This window comes from Uloborus diversus, chromosome 6 (assembly GCF_026930045.1).
Source record: "Uloborus diversus isolate 005 chromosome 6, Udiv.v.3.1, whole genome shotgun sequence".
NCBI lineage: Eukaryota > Metazoa > Arthropoda > Arachnida > Araneae > Uloboridae > Uloborus > Uloborus diversus.
The window spans coordinates 141492785-141518212 of record NC_072736.1 but is presented as its reverse complement, the minus strand read 5'-3'; the positions used below and the strand labels follow the sequence as shown (position 1 = coordinate 141518212).

At 33.1% G+C, this 25428-nt stretch overlaps 1 protein-coding gene across 1 annotated transcript in view; it reads right to left on the bottom strand.

Moving 5' to 3' along the window:
* Positions 1-468: 468 nt before the first annotated feature.
* LOC129225012 (agrin-like) overlaps positions 469-25428 on the bottom strand; it is a 147471-nt gene continuing 122511 nt past the window's right edge. Inside the window, exons 20-27 of the mRNA XM_054859559.1 lie at positions 19623-19757; positions 18254-18503; positions 13972-14083; positions 13577-13880; positions 12627-12723; positions 9021-9254; positions 2632-2735; positions 469-605 (exon numbers count right to left, since the gene is read on the bottom strand). Coding sequence (XP_054715534.1) covers positions 469-605; positions 2632-2735; positions 9021-9254; positions 12627-12723; positions 13577-13880; positions 13972-14083; positions 18254-18503; positions 19623-19757 — 1373 coding nt within the window. The remainder of the gene's footprint in view (positions 606-2631; positions 2736-9020; positions 9255-12626; positions 12724-13576; positions 13881-13971; positions 14084-18253; positions 18504-19622; positions 19758-25428) is intronic.

Sequence of the window (25428 nt, the reverse complement as noted above, 5' to 3'; positions counted from 1 at the left end):
AAAGGACACTCGCATTTTATTGTTTTAAAAATCAGTATTTTCTCTTTTTTATATATATTTTAAAATAATTTGTAAATAATAAGATTAAAATGATCCATTAAATAAAACATTATAATACACTCTTCTATCTGTACATGTCCTTAAGAAGGACGCACTCAATAAACACTTTTTGGTAACACCAACTCAAATATATCCTTGCAGTACTCCTGGTTGCAATAAAGTTCTTTTTAGAAGCACCAAAATGTTTTAAATAAATGTTATCACGATGAGACAAACATCCACACATATAGACAATCACACAAACACACATAAATAAGTTCCTGGAAGCAGAGACACTGTGTCATTGGGCGGCACATTCTTCAAGTTGACGCTCTCTGTGCAGCAAGTTTCTTGTAACATCTATCCACACTTTCTTCTACAGTTGAAACTTTTAGGTGGGTGTCAGAGGCACAGGTTGATTTACGGCTGTCAGGATGGTTGGCAATATTTGAAGTAACCGTCTGAAAGTTTTAGGGGTTCACTGTCAATGACTACTGATGAGATGCAACCAATAAAACCTTGATAATAAGCATCAGGAAAACCAGAAGGCACAGCAGAGGAACCACCTGAAGACAATGAAAATTTTAAAATTAAATTATTTAATACGTATTTATCTCTTATACGCAGTCATACCCGTTGAAAGTGAAGTCGACGGAACCAAACAAAAATTCCGTTATAGCCGTTACTTTGTTATTAAAATTAAACAATTCGGGACACTGGACGGAGAATTGAAACTCTTATTTTATAGCCATAAATTCACTATGTACGGACTCACTGTAAACGAGTAAGACTGTATAGAATGCATTGCACCTCGAAGCCCCCCGCACCTACCACGTTTGCAGTTTCTCAGTTTTTGATGGCCGAGATGAACTGGAAGACTTTCGGAAAATATGTAGCAAAATTTTGAAGAAGATTAGAGGATACGCGCTACATGCGCACGAAGTCAGAAACTAAAGAAATAGGTTACAAGTTGACCATACAAAGATTGTAAATAATATTTTAGTTTTAAAGAGAAATTTAAACAAGTTCTAATTTTTGTCTTTAAACTGTATAACATGCGTTACAAGGACAACGCTGCGACGAGCCACTGACAATCTTTTATCGATCGCTACGTTGTCTTTACGACGCGCATATTACGACTGCTGGATGCAAATTTCCACAATTGCATCAAATCTCCTTAAAAGTTTTGATGTTATGTAAGATCTTCATTGTTTTATAAATACGTTGCATGTTTTTCATGTTTCAGTCTCTGCCTCTGTGGGCTTAGAACAGGTTAGAAATGCATGTACGACCATATTTTCCGATACGATTTTTGCGTTTTATCGTCTCCTTTACTCCCCTTCAAAGTTCGACTGCACATTTTTCGATTGCCCAGCACACATAGTGTCAAAAAAAGTTTCAAAAAATGTTCACAACCAGAATGAGTGTTGTTTGGAAACCCACAACCAGAAACGTCAGGAAAAAGTGGTAGCAGAATCAAGAAGATATGAAGGAAAACAGGACGGTAGTCAATGAGAAACATTTATTGGACACAACCAGTAAAAATAGCGTACTAGGTGAATATAGTTTCCTCCTGTTGACGCGATGCGTTAGCATCCTCAGACCGATCACTAGTTTAAAAGCTGTTTCTGCTACCCTAACAAACGGGTCTTTCTGGCAAAAAGCAAGTGAAGTTATCTTGGCTTTAGATACTACGTACCCCCACCAGCTATGTTCTGAATGATTTTTAGCAAAAACAAAAATCTAAGAAATTGCATTCAAGTTTTAAATCCTGAAGAATACACAGAAGTAACCAATGTAAATCAGTTTACTTAAATTACTAACTTGAAAGACATTAAAGTGTGTTGAAACTTAAATGTGGTGGGGCAGCAGTAGCATATTAAAGTTTTTAATGCTATGATGAAATTGGTATATAAGTGCATTTTCAATTATATTTTGCGTCCTGGAAATAAAAACTTTTCGCCTAAAACGTTGCCAATTTCTTGGTGTAATGAACCTTTCTGACATGTTGGGGCTTATTTGTTCTTTTTGTGTTCTTTATGAAATTTTACTTAAAAACAAACAACGGGCTATTTCGTAGTAAGTTACCACCCTAAGGCAGGGCTAAGGCAGAAATACTTAAACTACACCACCAGCTCAGTTATTCCATCCGAGGACTGCAGTTTCGTGCTTTTTAGCACTCGTCAACCTGGAATAGGGATCACATGAGCTGGAGGCGATAAACCTCTTAAGCGAGCCAAGAGAGTCGAACAATTGGTAGCTAATGTAGAAGTAGCCTGGAGTGCTAATTCTACATTAGCTACCAGTTTGTTTGGCTCTCTAAGCTCCCTAAAGAGGTTTTTCGCCTCCAGCTCATGTGATTCCTATTCCGGGCTAAAAAGCACGAAACTGCAATCCTCTGATATAATAACTGAGCTGGTGATGTATTTTAAGTAAAGGGTAAATAGTATTGTCAAATTGAAAGTTTCAGTAAATCGTGAGAGAAACATTGAAATTAGAATGTGGTAACACTAGGGATACAATATTAACAAAATGTTTCTTGACTAAAGCCTACTTAATAGATTAACGGTGTTGATTTTTTTTCATACTAACCTATCCATAAAATGCCGTCTGTGTTTAGTTCTGTAGCTCCTGGTTCTGATGTTCTGGAAGTTGTTGAACTATCATCAACTGTGAGATGTGCTAATCTTTTGTTTCTGTAAAAAGTAATTCCATCAACATTTAAAATACAGGGTCTCCGAAAAGTCCTTGACACATTAAAAAAAATCATAGAAAACCAACAAATTGTCGTATGAATTTGCGGTTTGCACCATAATACTTCACAGGTTCAAGAGTTTTTATGACATCGAAAAAAAGTTATTTAAACGTAATTTTTTTTTACTTTTAAAACGTAAACGATTTAATAGTAAAAGTTACTTTTGAATCGTTTTTGTTGACATGGGAAAACGCAAAAAGGAATGAAAATTTCTAAACGAAGAATTACAAGCATAGCATATACTGACACCATGGCTGCGAAATGCCTTTTTTCTTCTTTTTTCCCCCTTTACATTTTTTTTCCGATTTCATAAAAACTCTTGAACCTGTGAAGTATTATGGTGCACACCGCAAATTCATGCGACAATTTGTTCGTTTTCTATGAATTTTTTAATTGTGTCAAGGAATTTTCGGACACCCTGTATTTTTAAAATTAAATACTGCATTCTATTATAAAAGCAGTTTATACAGTTACAGTGCGTTTTGAGATGATACTGCGCTGGTGTAAGTATTACGAATTGTTATAGCGAATTCACATTAGGAAAATACCAAGCGATTTTTCAAATATGAGCATTCGCATGCAACGCTTATTTCTTTCAAAGCAAATCCAAGGCTTAGTGATTTGGAATGCCACTTGCAAGCGCAGTGCAATCGCACACCTTTTGCAGGCTACACGCAAGGCGGTCCAAAAGTAACTTCCCTAATAATGAAGCCCTACAGATGTTTTAACTTTGGAAAATTTTGACATTGTGGTGTTATGAAGCAGTTAATGGAGTCAAAATTGATATATTCAGTTGTTGCTCAGTTTGCGTTTTTAACCATTAAAAAAATATTTTTGAGTCCAAGTCGGTTGCGTAAACGTGCCCCGGACATAGGAAACGTTTACGCACATTTATTTTGACACCAAACGTGGTTATGTTAGTGTTTTGAACGTAATGTCTTACTATAGTTAAAAGAAAGCAAATTTATTACAGAGTGAATAGTGTGTAAAGTAAAAGCTGAACGCGCAGGAAGACAGCATTAAATAATTGTTAACGTTTACCATTTGTGTGCGTATTGTAGTTTTAACTACACTACCGCTCATCAATTGCAATACTAGCAAAAATTCATTTTTACAAATTTCTAGAGAGATAAGAGACTAATTGTGCTATAACTTTTGTCACAAAAGGTATGCTCTTGCTGTCATTTTCCAGTGAAAGTTAAACCACCCATGCATTTAGGGGACAGGCGAAAAATTGGAAGAATAAAAACGTGTTTACACGAAGTCTTCCTCGTAGAAAGCAGTGAATATACTGCAACTAGAGGTATTGTTCGCGAATTTGCAACAATTATTTGCAGTCGCTTAGTATAATTCGTGATGAAAACATTATTTGTGAACGATTCCTCATCATTTGTCTCCATTTGAAAATGATTGAAATGCGACTCATTAAATCACTGATCTATTTCTAAATTTTAAATATATATAACTGGAATGTTTTTATGTTCCTGTATATTATTCATTTGGTTACAAAATTTTGGATGTTATAAATAGCTATCTTTTGTGCATGCGCAGTAAAAAAAATAATTGCTTTTAATGTTAATTTTTCATTAAATTAAATATATATATATTCCTTTAAGTTTTAGTACATTTATTCTCTTGTTTTCTATCAAGTTTTCTGAAAGTTTGTCAAGGAAAACGTGTTATGAGCCAAAAAGATGTGATCAAAATTGATTTTTTTGAAAAAAGTGCCTAAACCTTCGGGAATATAAGTGATACTTTCACGAAAAATTAAAAAATAGCTAAAAAAAAAAATGTGACAGAAGTTACAGTACAATTAATTTCTAATTTCTACAAATATTTGTAAAAAAAATCAATACACACATTGTAAAATTTGTGTTTGCAAGTGTGTTGAAATTAATAAGTGTTAGCGAATGTTTAATTGAAGATATGTGTTCAAGGTTGTGATATTTGTAAACGAAGCAGTGCTCACGATTACAGTTAAATAACTCAGAAATTTTTGAATGCCAACACTCATTTTTCTGTAAATTGATCAGCGTATTTAAAAACTATAAATGGCGTTAGAACGAATCGCGTAGGAAGACAATTGTAGGCTTAAAGCATTTGCAAATATGATCATTTTTAGGCTTAATGACAACATAAAAGAGATGTACAAAAGTATTCAAGTACCTATATACTTCAAAATTTCATATTGATACAGTATTTTAAAGTTTTACAAATTTAATTAAATTTAGCTACTAAAAATTTATCTGTGAACAACATGCTGTTTCAGATTATTCATATTTGTGAGCATATTAACTGAAGCATGGACTAGTAGGGTAGACCGGGGCACGTTTACGCAGTGCTCTTTTTTCAAAACGAATTATAACTGGAGAACCAACAGTCATAACAGATTGATGCTGCTCTCTAGCAAATATCCTCACAAGTTTTTAAGCATCAGTCGAGTTTCGGTGTAGCATGCAGAAAGAATAATCTGTTATCGACCTAGTCGAGCAAATTTTGAGTTGAACGTTCTGAAACTTATTGCGATTAAATAATACTTAGTCATGAAAGAACAAATATATAAAAATTAGCATAATTTTATCCTTTTTACTTTCTTCTATATCTAATATATCGAAGAAAGTATTGGATTCGTGCAAATTTTCGAATTTCGAATTTTGACGGATTCGAACGTTTTGAGGTGTGCTGAGTCCATTTCGACTATTTTTGGAAAATGTCTGTGTGTATATGTGTATGTGTGTGTGTATGTGTGTATGTGTGTCACGTCTGTGTGTGACCAGTTTTTTGTGGCCGCTCTACAGCAAAAACTACCGCATTAAATTGAACGAAATTTGGTACACATATATGTGCCCCTATGTGAACTTGTGCCCATTGGTTTTTGGCGCGAATTCCTCCAAGGGGGGTGGAGCACTTGGACGTTTTTTGAGTTGCGCGTGCTTGCTATTCAATAGGAAGTAACTGGCGGAATCAAACAAAATTTGGTCCACATGTTGCCCCTAACAGGAGCAGGTGCTGATTCAATTTTGTTGTCAGTAGCTCAAACGGGGGTTGAGATATAGAACGTTTTTTGTCGTCAATTGTGACTGTTGTATCTCAAGAAATAACGAACGGAATCAAACAAAAAGTTTTTGACAAGTAGCCCTTAGTGGGTATAAGAGCAGATTTTATTTTGGTGTCAACAGCTAAAAAGGGGGTAGCACAATCGCCCGTTCTTTTTTTCCATTGTGAGTGCCCTATCTCAAGAAGTAATGCTGCGTTCTGATTGAAATTTGGAATATATTTGAATCCATACGTAAACAGGCTTTGGTTCAATTTTGACGCCAATCGCTCCAAGAGGTGTTGATTTTTTTTTTTTTTTTGCGAATAAAAATAGCTTTATTAATGCAACAATAAGAAAGATAAATCGTAATGGATATTCGTCTGCGTATTTCTCGTGATTTTAATTGTATGGAAATGCCACGGAAATATAAGTTCGTTGCTTGAGGCACCTGGGGCCCTGCCCCTTATCCTCTGGTGTGGTATGTTGAAAGTTCCCCGGTTGGGGACATGGCTTTATTTTGGCGCAGAAGATGGTTGCGTGGATGTACGAGAGATGTGGCTTCCTCTAACGGGAGTAGCATAATGGTTAGCCGAAGGCTCTTCAAAGTAAATTTCAACTAAAGTTCTTCTTTATTTAAATAAGTTTAAGTATTTTTTTTTCGCTTTGTATGGAAATGATCGGAAATATTATCTCAATGATTTAAATTTTTAACTGTTGCCATCTTACGTTTGTTAATAAATAAAATATTTGTAATTAATTCAAGCAAGGCTTTTAAAATAACTTTCAATTTTCGCTCTTTGCTTTGCTTTTACAATAATTCAGACATTGGGATAGTCGTCAAGTTTTTGCATGTGTAATTTTGTTTTTGTTAGGAATATTGCTTCTTCGTCAAGCATGGGGAGGGATCAGAAAAAGGAAAAATATAGAAGAAAGTTTCGTGATGGCCACAACATACTAGTTTGAAAATTGTATTTGTATGAACCGAAATGCTATTAAATTTTTTTGGACGTTAAAAATAAATCCCAACTTGGCGACGGGATAAGTACGCGTTGACGTCGGAGCACCTTTACACACTTTCTTACTGTGTCTTACTTCTAACCGTGCCCTGGCGCTTTTTTCTCTCCCTAGTGTCTCAAAACCTTTTAGTATTTTCAGGCTAATTAGTTTTGAAAATCACCGTTTAACTTTTAATTGAGTTAAATATTCGTATCTTATAGTTTATAATCATTTAGTGCTGCCTTCATGCCCGTTCAGTTTTTACTTTATACACTATTAAGTCTGTAAAAAATGCTTTATTTTAGCGATGGTAAGACATTGTGTTCAAAACACTAACATAACCACATCAGGTGTCAAAATAATTATGCGTAAAAGTGTCTCGTGTACGGGGCAAGTTTACGCAACCGACTGGACTCAAAAATAATTTTTTTAACGGTTGAAAACACAAACTGAGAAACAGCTGAATATACCAATTTTGACTCCATTAACTGCTTCATAAAACCACAATGTCTAAAATTTCCTAAGTTAAAACCATAGACTAATAATAAGAGTAGACCGAGCTTTCTCATTCTTGCTGATGAAGAAAATTGGTTCATAGATGTATCATGTGACTAGTGGAAGGGCTTGGCGAAGACTTTGGCAGCATGATTGCTAGATGGCAGCAATATCTATAGTTTGGCACTCGACATGTATTTTAAGACAATGTATTTTCATTAAAAAAAACTTCCAGGTGCAGAGATTGAACTGTTTTTCTTTTAGTTATGCATTATTTTGACATTAGTAATAGTTTTTGATCAGTTTTCGGTAACTTTTATTTCATTTGGAGCTGTCAGCGCTGGCGTGAACGAAATGGTGTAAACGTTTTGCGTTAACGCAAAAATGTACTAATCGGTATCTTAAATTGAAACTGTAGGTAAAAATCTTACCGTTTGCTGATTCTTCTTGGTCGCTTGCATCTTTTATTGCATAGAGAGTTATTGAAATTGACTAAAGAAAATGCACAATACTATCTAAACGAAAAACTCACTATATTAACAAAATATTTACAACTTAGAATAACAAATTTACAAATCGGACTCCATAAAAGATTATTCTTCCGTGTTCCATCAATTCTATTTATTTTATTTCGCGCTGGCGTTGATCGTCTGCTACGATTAACGCCCGCTGTTGCTAGGATATCCACCAGTCACATGGTTTGGTTTATGAGCAGCAAAAGGGTTGCCATAGCTCGGTCTACTCTTATTATTGGTCTATGGTTAAAACATAAAATTTAGAAATTTCATTGAAAAAATTGCGTAAACGTGCCCTGGTCTACCCTACTATAATTTATAAACATAACGATACAAAGTAATTATGAATAAAATCAATCTACCTAAATGTAAATGAAAATCATTAAAACATTTTTCCTAATTTCTGTAATTCGGAATGTTGACAATTAACTTAGTATAATTAAGGAAATACATAATAATTGTTTGCTAAGCAAACACAAAAAATATATATAATTGAAAAAATTTCGCTAGCTGTTATTGCTTTTACAATAAACAGAAATCTGGGTTGAATTTTTTCCTAATTATATTTTTGTCATTTAATGAGAGACCATTATGGATTTTAATTAGAAGATGTTTTCCTTAGCATTATTAGATAAGTGCTTTCATTAGTTAAATGCATGTCAGCATTTTTCATATAGTTTAATTGGAATTTTTTTTTTAATGTATTCAATATTAAAAAATATGAAGCTATTTAGTTTCCATTTTTAATTTTTAAGGTTTAAAATATTAATTATTTTGTATAAGTTTTCACTGCTCTTATGAGAGCATGATGTAAAATTTAACGTACTTATGACAGTCAAATGTTCCAAATTTATGTCACAATAATTCTGTGTTAGTAAAGAAAACTTGTTCAAATCTATAGATTTAACTTGATCATGATGAATTTCTAATTGTATGGGAAAAAAATCCAAAATGCGTCGTATGTATTTACTATTTTGTTCATTACTGTACTTACCGTCTATTTTGTTATTTACTATTTTGTTCATCAATTTCATGTCGATGCAGTATTTTAATTACTTAAAAAATCTATTTTGCGTCAAGAGCATATATATATATATATTCATTACTCAAAAAAAAAAAGAAAAATAAATAAACAAAATTAAAAAAAAAAGTTTTAAAACCAGATTTTAAATATTCTTGTTACCTTTTGAATACTACAGTATGCCAGTTATTATCGTTTGCTGGTACGAAATTTTCCATGATTAGCGGAACCTCTTCTTTTCCCAAATTGAAGCTCAGTTGCACGTGACCATTGACTATAGCAATCGCTAAATAATCGCCTTTCATGTTGGTCCCTTTATTCATCCAAAGCAACAAACCATATGTATGCGTTGTACGAAAAGTCAGTATTATATGATTTTCCTTTGCTCGTTTCAACCTGTACATACAAAAAATAAATAAATAAATTTATACATTAATCAAAAGAAATAAAATTATAAGTATTGATTCATTGAGAAAGTTAAACCATAAATCCCAACAGGGATAGTTTGTGAAGAATTTAACTTTTTAACAAAAAAAAAAAAAAAACACACACAATAAAAATTAATAATAACCACCTATAAAATTTATTACCAGTGAAGACTAGAACATCAATCTTTGTGTGAGCTTTCTCTCACGCTTTTTTTTCTTTCATCAACTTAAATCTAATATTATCAAGGGATGATCCAGCTTCTCTTTATAGAGATGGTCATTGTTGAAATACTGTATGATCACATTTCACGTGGCAAGCAGCCAGTTAGGACTATTCTATCTCAATGAGGGGGAAAAGGGAAAAAATGGATGCACGTTATTCGTTCATTTCAATGTGATTTTGCTTAATTCAGAGGCCGACACTTATTTGCAAAGACAAACTGGCATCCATGCAAAGTAATAGACGCGTCCGTTTCCGCCTGTAACTGGAAGCTAAACTTTTCTTTTCATTAGTCAGACGATATGAGCACAAAAATAAGGAAGGATGGGGAAGGTTATCATTGATATAAATATTTTGGGTACAGAACTGGCAGTGAGGGGTAGTGGCTCAGCGAAGGGGGGACACCCCCCAGAGCCATTGGTTCTAACATAAATGCAAATTCTTATACGGTAGTTTATGCATATGAAAGGGATGCTTTAATTAAGGAAAAAACTCTTCAGAAGATAACCCCATTTAGAAGGTAAGTTTCATCAAAAAAAAAAAAAAAAAAACTCCAGAAGGTATTATCCATCAAACACCCCCTCCTGAAGGTATTTTTGATCAAAAAAACCTTCCAGAAGGTATTTCTGGCTGCGGTAGTGGTGAGGGGTTCTGCTATTGTAATTTTGTGACGTGAAAAGCAATTTTAAGCTGTTTTTAACTGAGTTAAGGAGAGTCATAACACCTATGACCCACCTTCTGGATTCGCACCTGAATATTAAGGCCTTTACTAAATGTAAATTTTTCTCACTATCCGTGTCTGCACGCAGGGCTGCGGAGTCGGAGGGAAAATGACCAACTCCGATTTCGAGAATTTTAGAGCTTCCGACTCCAACTCTTTTTCACAAAAACCACTTCGACTGCGCTAGCACTGACAGAACTGCAGACTTGACCGACTCCGACTCTTGAAATTTTAAATATTCAACTCCCGGCTCAACCTTTAACAACCCGACTCCGAATTTTCATCTCCGACTCCGCAGCCCTGTTTGCACGAGTCCCAAACTGTATATCTAACATCATAAGTACAAAATATAGCTCAAAGAATACTTTTCTCTTAAAAAAAATGATTGATTATTTTCGACCTACTGTTAACTGTTTTAATGAATCTAGTAGCAGAAAAAGATTCAGTTAAGAATGTACTAGTTTACTCTTACAAGAAAAAAGATCTAAAAAAAAGAAAATTTCTGTTGATGAAGATGTGAGAATGAACGCATTATTAAATTTTATGAATGTTGAAGTATTATCAAAATCCTTTTTTTATAAGTATACATGCTGCAGAAAGAAATCTTTAAGATTGAGAGTTAGTTCGTATAAGGCGAAACGATTCATTTGAAACGCTATTTTTCAAAGCGTTTTGCGTTAATTGGATTGCGTGTGCATATTATTACCTTGGAATTTATTACTAACATCCTCTTCTGCCCTTCCCAAATAGAGTGAAGATTAATGAATTTCACGTTCGCGTTAAAAACTTCCGTCCACATTATACTCAGACGCTAATTGCTGTAGATCAGCTCATATTCGTAAGAGGATTAAAAAAGGAGTTTTAGGCTGACCTATCATGATTTAAACATGCATTAGATGCAGGGGTGCCAGATGAGAGATAAAGGACGGTCACCGTGACCTTTTAAAAATTCTTCCAAAAAACCCTTACTCAGCAAATTTTGTCTGACGATTGGGCAAAATTATCAGCGTTAGGAAACATTTGGATTTCTATTCTGCAAAATTATCCTTATTTGTCCAAATTTGGAGTTCCATTCTGAAAAACTATCATCATTCAGCAAAAATTTGGAGTACCATTTGAAATACCGCCCTCCCAAAGTCTTAAGATCCGGGCACCCTGAGACACACAATCGTGCAACAGAAACGTAGTACAGCGGTTCCTAACCTTTTTTTCTTGCGACCCCTTTCTAGCATCAGAAAGAATCTGGCGAACCCCTTTTGCAGTAAATATTAAGCACCAAGCAAAAAGAAAGAAAAATCAACACACACAATAAAATTTCGGAGAATTTTTATAGTTTGATGCTGCTCTTTCGAAGTAGTTCATAACAAGAGCGAAAACATAATTGCAAAATATAGAAGTACACGAATTGCTGCTAACTAAAATAGCGTTCAAAACGAACTTAACAAAAACAAACGAACTGGTTATACTTTGTTAAGCTTCACTCTAAACTTTGAAAAAAAGAAGTTTGTTTCAAATACCACTTCGGTCCTTCACTAAGTTTAGTATTTTATTTGTTTATGTATATTTTAAAAATTCTGTTTCACATACAAACGTTGTCCAAAAGAATAATAAAATTTAAAATGTCCTTTTCTGACACAAAGTTCATTTACCTGTAAATCCAAAGGCAGAATTAAAAATCAAAGAATCATCTTTAAAAATACCCTTTACAGAAATGTTTCTCAGATTAAATGACTGATCTTTTTTCTAACAATAAAATTAGAACCTCTAAATGTATACCTTCTTGAAAAGGATTTGAAATAGGTCAGAAAGTATGCTAACAAAAGTATCGAATATGCAAGAAACAAATGAATAAATGATAGCAAAAAACGCTTGAACTTCATCTGAAACTAGCATGTAAACTTTTCACCATTACAATACTATTTTCGAAAACCCTTTTAATACCTGGTTAGGAACTGATGACGTAGTACAAAACAAAGCAGCAGAAAAAAAATGGCCATCACAAATAGCTTTTGTAACAAAGGCTGTTTTAAATACATCCAAGAAACAACAGTGATTCATCCAAGAAACAACAATGACAAGCATCACAATTTTCATCAAAGTAATATGAGGAAAATATTCAGATATTGCCAAAATTTCCCTTTATTTTGTTTACTGTTGTTTTAAGGTGTCTAATTTATAACACAACTGAATGTTTTAAAACAAACTTTTATGGTTTTACTGTCTACGTGAACTTTTGTTCACATCTTCACGGTAATGTAAATTTATTGTTCAAACGCACAACTCACACATTAAAAATATGAGAAAATATTTTAATTCTGCTTGTTATCAGAACTAAAAACATATTTTATTTCTTGAGTTAAAGGTTGAAGAAGTTTATCTGAAAGTTCAAAACACTTTACTTCATTCCTTTGCTGCCTTCTGAGTACTGTAAAAATGTAGATCCATCAAATGCAACAGGATGATCCACGGTGTTGTCATTCATCACCAAATCTGTAGCTGAAAAACATCATATACATTTCACGCACTGTCTGAACAGATTTTTCAAATTTTACTTATAGTTTAAGTAAAATTTTACCATCATTTTTCTCTTACTCAATAACAAAAACAATGTAACTCCTAAAAAGAAAAAAAAAGAACTCGTTCTAAGCATCTTTAATTTATAGACTGCAACTTAGTTTTTTCACGTGTACTAACTTTTGGATTTTTTTTTTTTTTTTTTTTTTTTTTTTTGTGTTTTTAGATCTAATTCGGAGACAGACCGTCATTTTTATCTTTCAAGTCAGGTTTTTTAGGAACCAAAAGTTTCAAAATTAGAAGAAAAAAAAAAAAAAAACCGACGACTTTAAAATAGATTTTAAATTTTTTTTCTCCCATATTTTATGAGGCTAATCACTTAACTATTAAATAAGTACTTAACGCGGACTTTAAAATGAAAATTTGGGAAGTTCCTTTAAGTTTAGTTGGTTATTATTTGATTTGTTGAACCTCCAACAGACTATGGATGGGGGGGGGGGGGGTCAGCACAGGCTGCTTCTTGTGATTTAAACCAATGTTTTTTTAGCAGAAGAATGTTCAAAAACACTCCTTCTGAACTTTTATTTAAGCTGATAACTTTTGATTACCCAAAAGTACCATGTGGTCTTATCACTAGTCTTAATATGTAGTAGTTACTCTAAGAAAGACGAATTTATCAATGAGTGAAATTATTACAACAGAATCAGGTGCGATTGGATCTATTAGAATTCTTCTTGTTAGTGCCTGTTGAGCCTATATTCACCAGTTGGCTTATTCAAACGAAGTCATGGAATGCAATTAATAGAACATAAGAAAACCAGGCAGAACTACTCACTTTGATTGCAGTACTTGCCAACGTATTCATCAACACACTGGCAAGTAAAATCATTCAGCTGAGAAATGCATCGAGCACCGTTTTGGCAAAGTTCTGGGAGGCACGGGGGTCCAATGTACCTTTCGATATTCCGTTGACGAACAGCCCGTGGTAACAAATCATCCCATACCTCGTCATTAACAATCAGCTTCTGCACAGCTCCATCCAGACCTGACTGTACAATTAAGACGTTCTTCAGAGATGGGAAATCTGGGACGCCTCCAACATAAAATGGTTGTCCGAGATTTAATTCAGAGAGTGAAGCCTGAAATAATTCCAGTAAAAACACTTATGATATTATTTGTCTTTAAAAGCAGAAAACATGAATATTTAAAATTAAGTAAATTGATATTTACCTTAGATTCACCAGTAATTAAAGGACCATTGTCAATCTGTAGGGTTCCACTTCGCTTCATGCGAAAAACCCTGACAGAATGCCACACCCCTAACGTAAGAGGTTCAAGACTCCTAAAAAAGAACAACTACTATTTTATGATATAAAAACGTTGGTTTTTCATTTCAATACTATTTAGCTCAAAGCCGACTTGATAATTTTTTATTTAATGTATTATATTGTACTTCAGCTTTTTCTGTACAAAGTTTTTTTTTTTTTTTTTAACATTAAAGTATCTTTCAGTGTTTCCTTTTTGTTCTTATTTTCTTTCGAAAAGAAAAAAAATGCGCTTTTAAACACAACTTTTTTTTAAGATCACGACAGTTTCAAAACGTAATTTAATCATTTCGGAAGATTCCAGTTATTTAAAAATCATTGTGACAATGGTAAGCTCAACAACTGCAGCTCAGATCTCTGTTACTCTTAGAAAACTAGTTCGACAATTATTTTTGATGCTGAATGCATATATTAGATTTAAAAAAAAAATCCCCGATATTAGGAAGTACAGTCATATTACGTGACATTACTCTACTAATTTAATTTCTAAAAAATAAGTGTTAAAATGCACGCTTTATTATTAATAAAAGTATCATGGATATATTACCTGAGGACTTCCATATCACTGCAGCAAGAATATAATGAAAAATAAAAATTAAAACAATGAAAATAATAGCATTGTTAAATAACATGTTTACAGAAGTTTTTCACGATCGAACATTTAGTTCGTACTCTAAACATTTATATGATTTAATCCAAAGAAGTTGCGAAAATGCATCCCCAACCATGGTAGAAATTATGCCGTGGTAGAAAACACTTTACTTGTCATAACTATTTTCAGGCTACTATATCTGATTAAATTTAATAAATGCATTCATTTACAATATACAAAATTAATTTTTTAACAAAACATACTTCCGAATAAGGGAATGAAATTATAAGTTTTTTTTTTTTTTTTTTCATATTTGGGAACAGATTTAAGAATTGTTCACTAAAAAAAAAAGAGAGAGAGAGACGTTCCAGCAAAATTTCAGGCTGCTGATATGCCTGGACTCTGTCAGTTACATATTTGGCAGAACTGGGAAAGTTTCTCGCTAAAAGTCAGTCACTTTCCTGGAATGATCCTTTAATGTCACTGAATCATCTTACTACTATTATATATGCGAAAGTTTGTCTGTGTGGATGTATGGATGTTTGTTACTCTTTCACGCAAAAACTACTGAATGGATTTTGATGAAACTTTACAATAATATAGCTTATGCATCAGAATAACACATAGGGTAGTTTTCGTCCTGTTATGGGGGGCAATAAAACACAATTTTTGTATAAATTATCTAATATATAAAAAAATACTTGCACATTATATGTCCATCGAAAGCTCTGATTTTTCTGCTGAAGATGGCACCTGTTCGAAATTTCTAAGTAGAGTAAAAAACGAGTTATGAGCTGTTTAGTTCCATGTTCGAAGGCTTTCCTCAACTCAATACAATATTTAGTGTATCATCTCAACTCCCTGTCGATAGCGACTATTGTTGTATTGTTGACTATCTTTGCTTTTCTCAAGTCAAATCTTAAAGTAAGATTTTTGCACAAGATTGGCAAATAATACATGGATTTGGCTGATTATTTTCCATTTTAATGCAACTTTGAGGCAATTAATTGTTTTTTTTTAAATTTATTTGTGGTGACTGGGTATTTAATCGATTAGCAGGAATCTAGCCAAACTTATTTTATGGAATCATTTCAATAGCTAAGGCATTTGGCATTTTTTTCAACTGTCGCTGTTTTTGAAGCTAAAAGACTACGCAATACTGTTTCTCAATTTTCACCATGTAACCATGTAATATTGCCAGTTCTTTAATATTTCTTTCTTTAAATTCGTTAACACGTAAAATAATTCGCCAACTAAATTAAGCAAATCTATAAACAGCACAAAAACTTCCATTAATTTGTTTTTGCACACAATTTCAAACAATTGCCAAATTTTTACTGCTTATTGGAAACATTTCGGGTAGCATCATTTTATAATCACCAGAAGTATCTCTGTATTTGGCGACTCTATCTCTTCGATGAAAATTAGTAACACACAGTTTTACAAACTAGGGAGGAGGAGCCTCATTTAAAGTATCCCAAAACGATTAACGCAAATTTAATAACATTTTAAATCGCAGTGAGGGATTACGGGCAGCTACACTGTTAAAAATTTTCCTGAAAATTTACGGTAATTGTTACTGGCATCCATGTTGCCAGTAACTATTACCGTAAAAATCAAATGTTACTGTAAAATTTTACGGTGTCCTCGGTAGGCCGCAGCAACCAATTGGCGCTGGGATCGCTTATTTCTCCGGTATAAATTACCGTAAAAATCAGGTATGCGTTAGTCTGTCATTTTACAGTAACTATTACCAGAAAATCTTCCTGAATTTTTAACAGTGACACTTTTTAAACGTTTGTACTTCAATAGCAGTATAGAAAAAGTTTTAGAAAAAAAAAAGATTAAATCTTTTTTAACAAGTGAAGTTTAATTTTATATTTTGGAAATTCCTCAAATTTGTATATGCTTAAATATCGTTTTTTCGTTTCTAAAAGAGTATTATTTTGTTCTTCATACTTATTGCCATTTTATTTTTATGGGTAAGGAATAAGCTCTATTTTTAATCACGTCAAAGCGGTGTGTTTTGAGTTATTTCAGTTACAGCAGAGAACGAATAAAAGTAGCGATTGTTTCTCATAATTATTACAGACCCAGGCAACGCCGGGTATTTTTGCTACGTACAATTATCTGGTATAAATATATTATTTCTCAAAGGTATTTTTTGTGTAGACGACGTAACTTCCTTTATACCTTAATGAGCTTCAAAAGGAAGGTGTTTTTTTTGAAGAGATTTGCTCCCGTTTTCGGTAAAAAATGAGCAACTCACGTTTTGTTAATTTTTCTGAAAAACCGATTTATCCAGTTTATTATTACGTATTGCTTTATGACGCTTGCCCTTAGTTCAGTTTGTTAGAGCGTCATGCAACCGATTCAAAAATTGTGGGTTCGAACCAAGGGGCAAAAAAATGTTGCATTAGAACTTCATTTACCCATAATTCTGCTCTGAATTTCCATGAAAATCGAAGAAAAACTCTGTGCTGGATTTTGAAAATCAGAAAATAAAACATTAATACTATAGTAATCCACAGAGTACGCGGGATTTTGCATGGTACTTTTAAGTATGGCTATAAGTTTTCAACGCGAATGCTTCGCCCGAATCAGGTACTCATAGTAAATGGAATTGAGTTCCATATTGTTATGTAGCTCAACTTTTAAATCATTCGTAAATGAATGGCAATTAATGTAGCACTTTACATATGCCTTTCTTAGTGTCAATCCCAAAAATAGAGGAGCGCTTTGCATTATCCATAGTGTGGACCTCTTTTGCTGCAAGGGCGGATCCAGAAATGTTTCAATGAGAGGGCGTATCAAATTACATCTGTTTGGAGGGGGGTGCCACAGCATTTTTAGTTAAAACAATTTAAAATGGAAATTTAGCCAAGGAGTTCCCTAAACATAATCCTAACCCTTTCCGTTGAAAGCGGTGTTCTAAAATTCCGTTTTAGAACTTTAATTTCCTGATAATCCTGCGCACGCGGGATGTTTCTACACTCCCTCCTCTAACGTCGGGAAATGACGTCTAAAACTGCGTTGGTTAAAACTTCAGTTTCGAAAAAATACCGGAGGAAATTCACTGAACCCATTTTTTCACCTAACACTGCATGAGATGACTACAATCGCGTCTATCACCTTGCAGTTCTTGACGAGATATCTCTTCCATTTACCATGTAATTCTGGGACTGGCCAATCGCAAGGGGGTTAAGATTTAAATTTTGCGAGATTCCCGGGAAAGGTCTCCAAATGGCTCTTTCTAACAACGCCAAAGATTGTCTAAAATTGTCTTTTTGAAATTTCAATTCCGAAAAGCTTTCGGGAGGGATATTTGAACCCCATTTATTTTCTTAAAATCATCAAAAAAAGGATACACTTGCGTTTTAGAACTTCAATTCTTTAAAATTACAGGTGCAGGGTATCTCACGGGATTGGCGATCTCCTCCCATCGTCTCTCCAATGTATCCGTCCTTGTTTTGCTGGCGTAAGTACTGCCATTATTTAATTTAAAGATTATGTTATTATTCATTACATGGTTAGTTCTTTTGAGCAGTACATCCATAAAAAGCATCATTTAAGAAATCGTGTACCATATACTTACGAAATATTCGCTGATCCACTCCCAAGGTTGTATGAAAAGTGAAGAAATCCATTCAGAAGTGTCAGTGCAACGAAATCTCCTGCCCCTGATGGTCTTTGATCGTTGTATAGCAGAAGTCCGTTCAAAGCTCTTGTTAAAAACCACACCTCGATTTTCAAAGACTGAGCTACATTGGCTAGGGTGTGAAATTCAAGATAGCTGTTACCATTGAAATCTAGCGTCAGACCGGGCTCGTCACTGTATGACGCGACTAGAAAAAAAAATATTTTTTTACGTAAATAATTTACAAAGAGCAGGCTATCTATCGGTAAAAACTGCTTTAAACACCAATCAGGATCTTACTAATTGTTTCTACTGCTACGTTTAAATATCTTTATCTAGCAAAATGCAAACATTAATTTTAAATGCAAGTGATCTTACCGTTTTATTTTTTGGTACTAAAAAGACGGTATCTAATTTAAATAGCGGCAATCGATTTCAAACTGGGTTCACAAAATGAAACAACTTCCATCTAATTTATAGAATTTCTGACAAGCAACTTTTTTTTGTAAATTTTGCATTTAACATGAGCACAAATACTATTTTTGACATACTTACTCCAAAAAAATAAATAAATAAATAAATAAATAAATTGGTTGCAATTTGCCATAGCGTTTTGAAAGAATATTTTACCTATAGACGCATATCTACCAACGCGGATTACGGAAATGCTTATCTATATGACTAAAAGAAATGTAAAAATGCATGGATAACATTCAAGTTCATTTTTTTTTGTACATTAATAAGCAAAGGAGACTTTTTATTAACCCCCCCCCCCCCCCAAGTATCATTTGCTGTATCGTGCAAAACGTTCGCTTACACCTCTTTTACTGCTCAACACCTCTTTTATTTCCATCTAGTATTATTTATGGGCATTTTGTATAATGATTTTAAGTTTATTGTATCAATACATATTTTACATTGTTTAATTGTATACTTCCATTTAATAGTGTAATTCTGCAAGTTTTTCATTGCACATAAAATGTTTTCCTTTATCATTGTTTTAGGCTTAGTGGCATAATTTTCAAAGTGTTTCGATTTAGCTCTTTCAGAATGGTATTTAATGCTATTAAAATTTAAGAAGAAAGCTTGAAATTTTTTCAAAGATATTAACTTTTGAAACACAAAGTAATCAATCTTATCGAACATAGAAATAGGAAAAGAGGATCAAAAGAAGTTTAAAAAATCATAACCATAATCCATGTTTCCAATTTGACATCCTCGATTGCAAATACTTCAACTAGTTAAATTTAGAGGGAAAATGTTGATTGATTTTGACAAAAAAGCAGTCACACAAAATATTTATTATTTGAGCTGTTATTAAACGTACCTTGATCACACACTTCTCCCGAGCTTCCTGTTGGACATATGCAAGAGAATTTACTATCAGTTAATGACAAACAAGTGGCTCCGTAAGCACATGGATCTGATGCACAAGGATCAAGTTGTACTTCACAATGACGACCTGTGAAAAAAAAAAAAACAATATAGTCAGAGCCTATTACCTGGAGTCAAATAAACCAATAAATAGATTATAAAATGTTTTTAAGTTGCAAATGATCCTCTCTAATGTGTTTTCTAAAAAGTACGTTTCATTTGAAACAATCGTCTAATATTCAAAATCCTAATATTTGAACAGCCTAGTTAGGCTTCATAAGACTATAAATTTGAGGATCTTGAATATAAGAGCAATAAGTGAAGATTCAATTGGCTACCGCTAGATGTCTCTGCTTGTTTGTGAATGCCCCACTAGTTACTTATTATTTAGTCAATCTGACAAAGGAGAGATGATTTAACATTTTAATGAGTGCCCCCCACTAAGTCACCAGACCTAGAGCACCATGATTTTTTTTCCTGTGATGAAAGGAAACTGCGTTCGTACCTCTCTTACCTGCTAACCATGACGAACTGAACAACTGCATCCATGCAGAAATTGTTTTGCAACTGCTTTCATGCTTCTCGGAAGTACGTCGTTCAGACGTCTGGAGTAGGACACATATGAAATCTTTAGAGCGATTAAAAAATATTCATTTTTGTACTATATTAACTTTTAGAAATTTACACGTTTGAAACCCTTCCATTCTTTTTGAACCAACCTACAAAGAGATTAACTTTGAAATTTTTAGTCGAAAGTTCTAGATTCGCGGTCGCCATTTATCAACGGGTGACTATTTCATACAAAGTTACTACAAAAAGTCAACTTCTTATCGCCAAAAGTGGCGACCATGTGTTTCTTTATTTGTTGAAAGCCATATCGTATATCATGTTACGACCACACGCTTTCACTCCTGAGACGTTCAGCACACCAGTCGACTCCATTTTGGCAAAGTAATTCGGAATTACACTACCCTAAAGGTTATTTATTTTTGGCGCCGAACATATATATTTTAAATGTCTATCAAAAGTCAAAAGTAGCTACCATTTTTTGTCACTCTGGCAGCCAGTTGCTACTATTCAGAATTTCTAGTGTAGAACTTTTTGAAATCGAAAATAGCAGTTAAAATGTCTTTACTAAGGGTATTTATTGACTAATAAACGTTACATATGCTTTTTACATCATAAGCAATATTTGTAACTTAAGTATTTCGTTTCGAAACATTATTTAACTATAGAGTTAGCACATTTGTGACTTTAACGTTTGACTCTGTCTATAACACTACGGTTTACTTTTCTGTATCACGTTTCTCATCCAAAACTTCAAACAAAATTCTATATATATAAAATTATCTTTTCATAAAGTCTAGGGAAGAAAAAAAGTTGCTATTCTCTATTACTACTGCCGATCATGTTCATTCAGCATTAAGGACAGTTGTTTCAAATTTGGGGCCAAATAGTCAAAAATTTGTTTCATAGAAACAAACTGAGACTTTGTATTATAAAATGAGTATATATTAACAGCAAAAAATTATTGACTTCAAAATTTTTATCCTCATTTGCGTTTTTCCGTGCTATTTAGATAAAGTTTAATACATTTAAATGTTAGGTGTGAGCAAGATTTACTTTAATATGAGGCGTGGAACTCGGTTAAAAAAGGCTGGACAAAAGCTGTTGACAAACATGTTGATCGAATACGTACTTTGCTTGAATGTAGATTTTGAACAAAGATAGAATATTAGTACAATTATAACTCCTCGAGAATCTTAATTTTGAAATTTATTTAACTTTTTTGAACTCGGTATTTGCAAATATGATTCAGCGTTGGTGCAAAACACAATGAAAAAAGTAGTTTTTCTCATACTTTGCAAATTTAACAACATGAATGAAGATTGAAAAAGATTGATTTTAAAAACCACAATAATTAATAACATACGGTTAAAACTTCGTTGTTAATTTTTTTTAGGTTTCATAATATTAATTGCGTGAAACTAGACCAAGTTGAAACTTTGTAGTAATACAACCATAAAAATACACAATTAAAATTAATCTGTATTCTAAGTTATTTTCTTTTAAACATAAGGTGAAGGCACTAAGTATATTTTTTAAATTTAAGTATGAGCATATTGCATAGTTGAATAAAGTGCCAGAAGCATTTAAATAAAATAAAAAAATATTCAACTACAAATTATATCAATTGGAAGTAGTTTTACGATTTTTTTAAGCTAAGTTGAGTAAAAATAATTGTTTAGTCTTAATGGATAAAAAACAAAACAAAGCTAAAAACGGAATTGTAACTACACGAAATAAAAGAAAACCCTTGAGGCAAAAAAGTTCATTTGTTTGTACACTTTTTTGCAGAAAGGAATTCGGAAAGCATTAAAATGAATATTTGGTTGGAGATGTTCTTCGATGGCAAACTAGTTCTCAAAAAATAATGAACAGGAAATAAAATTTATACCAAAGATTGATTTTTTTTCGTTATGCAAAGTATAAAATCCTACACGAATTTAGATAACACGCAAATAAGCAATTAAGAGCAAACTTTTCGTGTCCAAGGTGCTCATAAATGGAAAATGCAATTTATGCATAAATATTAGCTTAATTTCCGTTGGTAAGATTAATATTACTTTGTAGAAAATGACCAAAATGTGTTTGTTATTTCAGAAGAAAAGTGAATCATTGACGACAAAATGAGCAGTTTTAAGGAGACCAGAATGAATAAAGAAGTTAGTTCATAATTTATAGTTACTAGGTGATTATTTGTACCGCAAATGTTCTTGAAATAACACACATAAGTAGAAAAAATGAAGTATTAGCTCATTAAAACATCAGCTACATTTACTTTTTATGTTTCAAAGAACACGATATTTGTTGGACTTTGTAATTTAATGCAGAGAAACATCAATCTCGTTTAGTAATAAAATGTTCTCTTATTTGCAATGTTTTCAGAAACTGGAGATTGCAATGAGGTTCCTATTTTTATTTGTACAACATTTGGAGCTGGAAATGACTATTTACAATAGCCTCCCCTGCAGCACACCTTTTTTTTTCTTTTTTGTAAACTTTTAAGTAAGGAATTTGTGCTGGAGCTTATAAAAATTAAATTGTTAAACAAGTATTAATGGAAAATTGTTCTTGCATTTGGGTAACTACCTAACTTTGGCACTTGGGTCATTACAAGTGCTTACTAACTTCGATTAAGGAACAGTAAAAGATCACTCTCTAACCACGTATAGTGGGGAAAACTAGCAAGCGACCAGTAAAGGCGAAACCAAATGAAACAATGCAGCAGGTGAAAATTATGTTTTTAGCTTTTTAACCCGTAACTGGGCAGGTGAAAAAGTAGGACATAACAGGGGACGTGAGGTCTCAGAGACCGCTCCATTTATGATTTTTTACAAATCACGTAATTAAGATAAATTCCTGTAATTTCGCCGAGATGTTCTTTGAATTATTATAGCATGGGGGAAAATATTTTTGAATTTTAAATAGAAAAAAGCCTTTTCCGAGGAAATTTTGTTACAGTCTTAAGATTTTTCGAAAATATCATATGCTGCAGTAAATAACTAAGTACTTGTAATAAAAATAAATCTATTATTTATTATTGATTTTATTTTAGTTGTTTAATACATTTAGAACATTTTAGTACCAGAAAATTGATTATATCATGTTACGGGGAAATTTTGACACCCCTTTAACTATTAGTATTTCGCGTCATATTTCGAGGAACAATTCAGCCTTCATTGTCCCTAGAACATCATTACGTAACGTTTGTAAACATTTCAAACACATCTCAACCTCATCTAGAATATTTTGCATCTTTTCCGCATAACGCGGATAAGATAAATGAACCTAATTGTAACACTGAAGAGGAAATGCGGTCTCACAGACCGCTTCTACAGAATGCAATGAAATTTAAACCAGATGCACTTGCCTAAAGATACTGATAAGCAAGGGGAATGTTCAAGGTCACAAAACAAAAAACTATGGGGTAAAACCATTCAGTCGAACTGTAAATAAAATAGGTGTGATCAGATGAACTTTTGAGCGGTTTGTGAGACCACACCTCCCCTGTTAAGGGTTAAAAAAAATAATGATTTGTTTCTGATGTGGCACGGTGTGACCTTGCGGTTACAACTGCAACAATCATTATTTTTTAAGGCACAAAATATTTTTCATAAAGTAGATATTTTATGTGTGTGGTTGGACCGGCATTATTACCTAAAGGGCATGCCACCCACTTGTAAAGTTAAAAGAGACGAGTGAGCGTTAAAAAAAAAAATCAAGGGAAAAACGGAAACTATATTGTGCTCAATTTCCTGATCGCGTGTAACTGTTTCTAACATTATCGACCTTTTTCTGATGATTTCAGTGCAGTATAAGTAAGTGCAGTATTATCAGTATTTGCAAAAATGAGGTCAAAACATAGAGCTAGGCATTTTACGTAACCAGAGGTCATTTTGTCACAGTTCCAGCCAAATGTGAAAAAACTTATCAATGACATAAAGAGTCAACAATCCTATTGATAATGTGAAAAAGAATGATATTAACTGCAAAATTCATCTAGATTCTACCAAATTAATTTGCCTTTAGTTCCTTTAATCTTCGATTTCATGTGTTTTCATAGAACAGTCAATCTCGTTACAACGAACATCAAGGGAGCGCAAATTTTGTTCGTTGTTCCGAGAACTTAGTTGTAATGGAATTCAAGTAATGTAACGGCAATTAATCTGAAATAAAAATGCATTTCGTTGAAATTGATATTTCGTTGTATTGGTATTCTTTGTAACTGGATTACAGTGTATGTTCAAACTCAAGTTATGGGTAGTGAAACTAAATTTCGTGTAACTTATTTATATTTTTATTTAACAACCAGCTTCAACTATACTGATTACTTTTTGTTTCTAATTCCCATTTTCCCATTGTACTACTTGTACTGACCTCACAAGGTGATGGTGGTTCAGGAGGGGAAGTGGCCTCCCCTCAATACTTTAAACGGGGGCAAAACCTGAAAGACTGATAACCCTTGCTTCATATCAGTACCTCTGAGTCAGACTAACGCAAGTCTAAAATTGGCGATTTTCTATTTTTTGGTGCGTTTTATGTAGAATTCTACTCCGCAGCGAGCCTTGTGAACGTAGCTCTAAAAAATAATCTTTTGTAATGGGGTCGTTTTCAAAATTTTAAAAAGATTTTTTTTTCCGAAAGAGCATGCTTAAAAACATAGGATCTGACCATTTTTTAAATAATGTAAGTTTAATATTTAAAAAAAAAAAAAACTTAAATTGGTATGCTTTTATTGTTTATACTTCTGCCGATGACATCACAAGTGATGAAATGCCATTCAGTGTTGCCATTCACAGAAAAAAATATTTAATTCGAATCTTTACTCACGTGTATTGGCAAGGATAGTGTTGATAACCAGCGTAGAGCGAATTTTAATTCGCGTCTTGATTATCATAACGTGGAAACGCGATAGAAAGATGCGGCAAAGTGCATCATATGTGACGTCATCAAGACCACGCCTTGTTTGAAAAACCAGACATTTAAAAAATTAATTAAAAAATAACTGTTGGGAAAATAAAAGTATTTTCTGGGTACATGTTATTATTATTATTTTTTTTGTGACTAGTTTATCAATTTCAGTGACAAAAAGTACTACTTTTGACTGAAGGAAACAACCCCATTATTCACCGGTTTTTAAAGAGCTCAAATTTCATCCTTTGTATGCAACAGGCAAACGTTTTCTCACTCTTCTG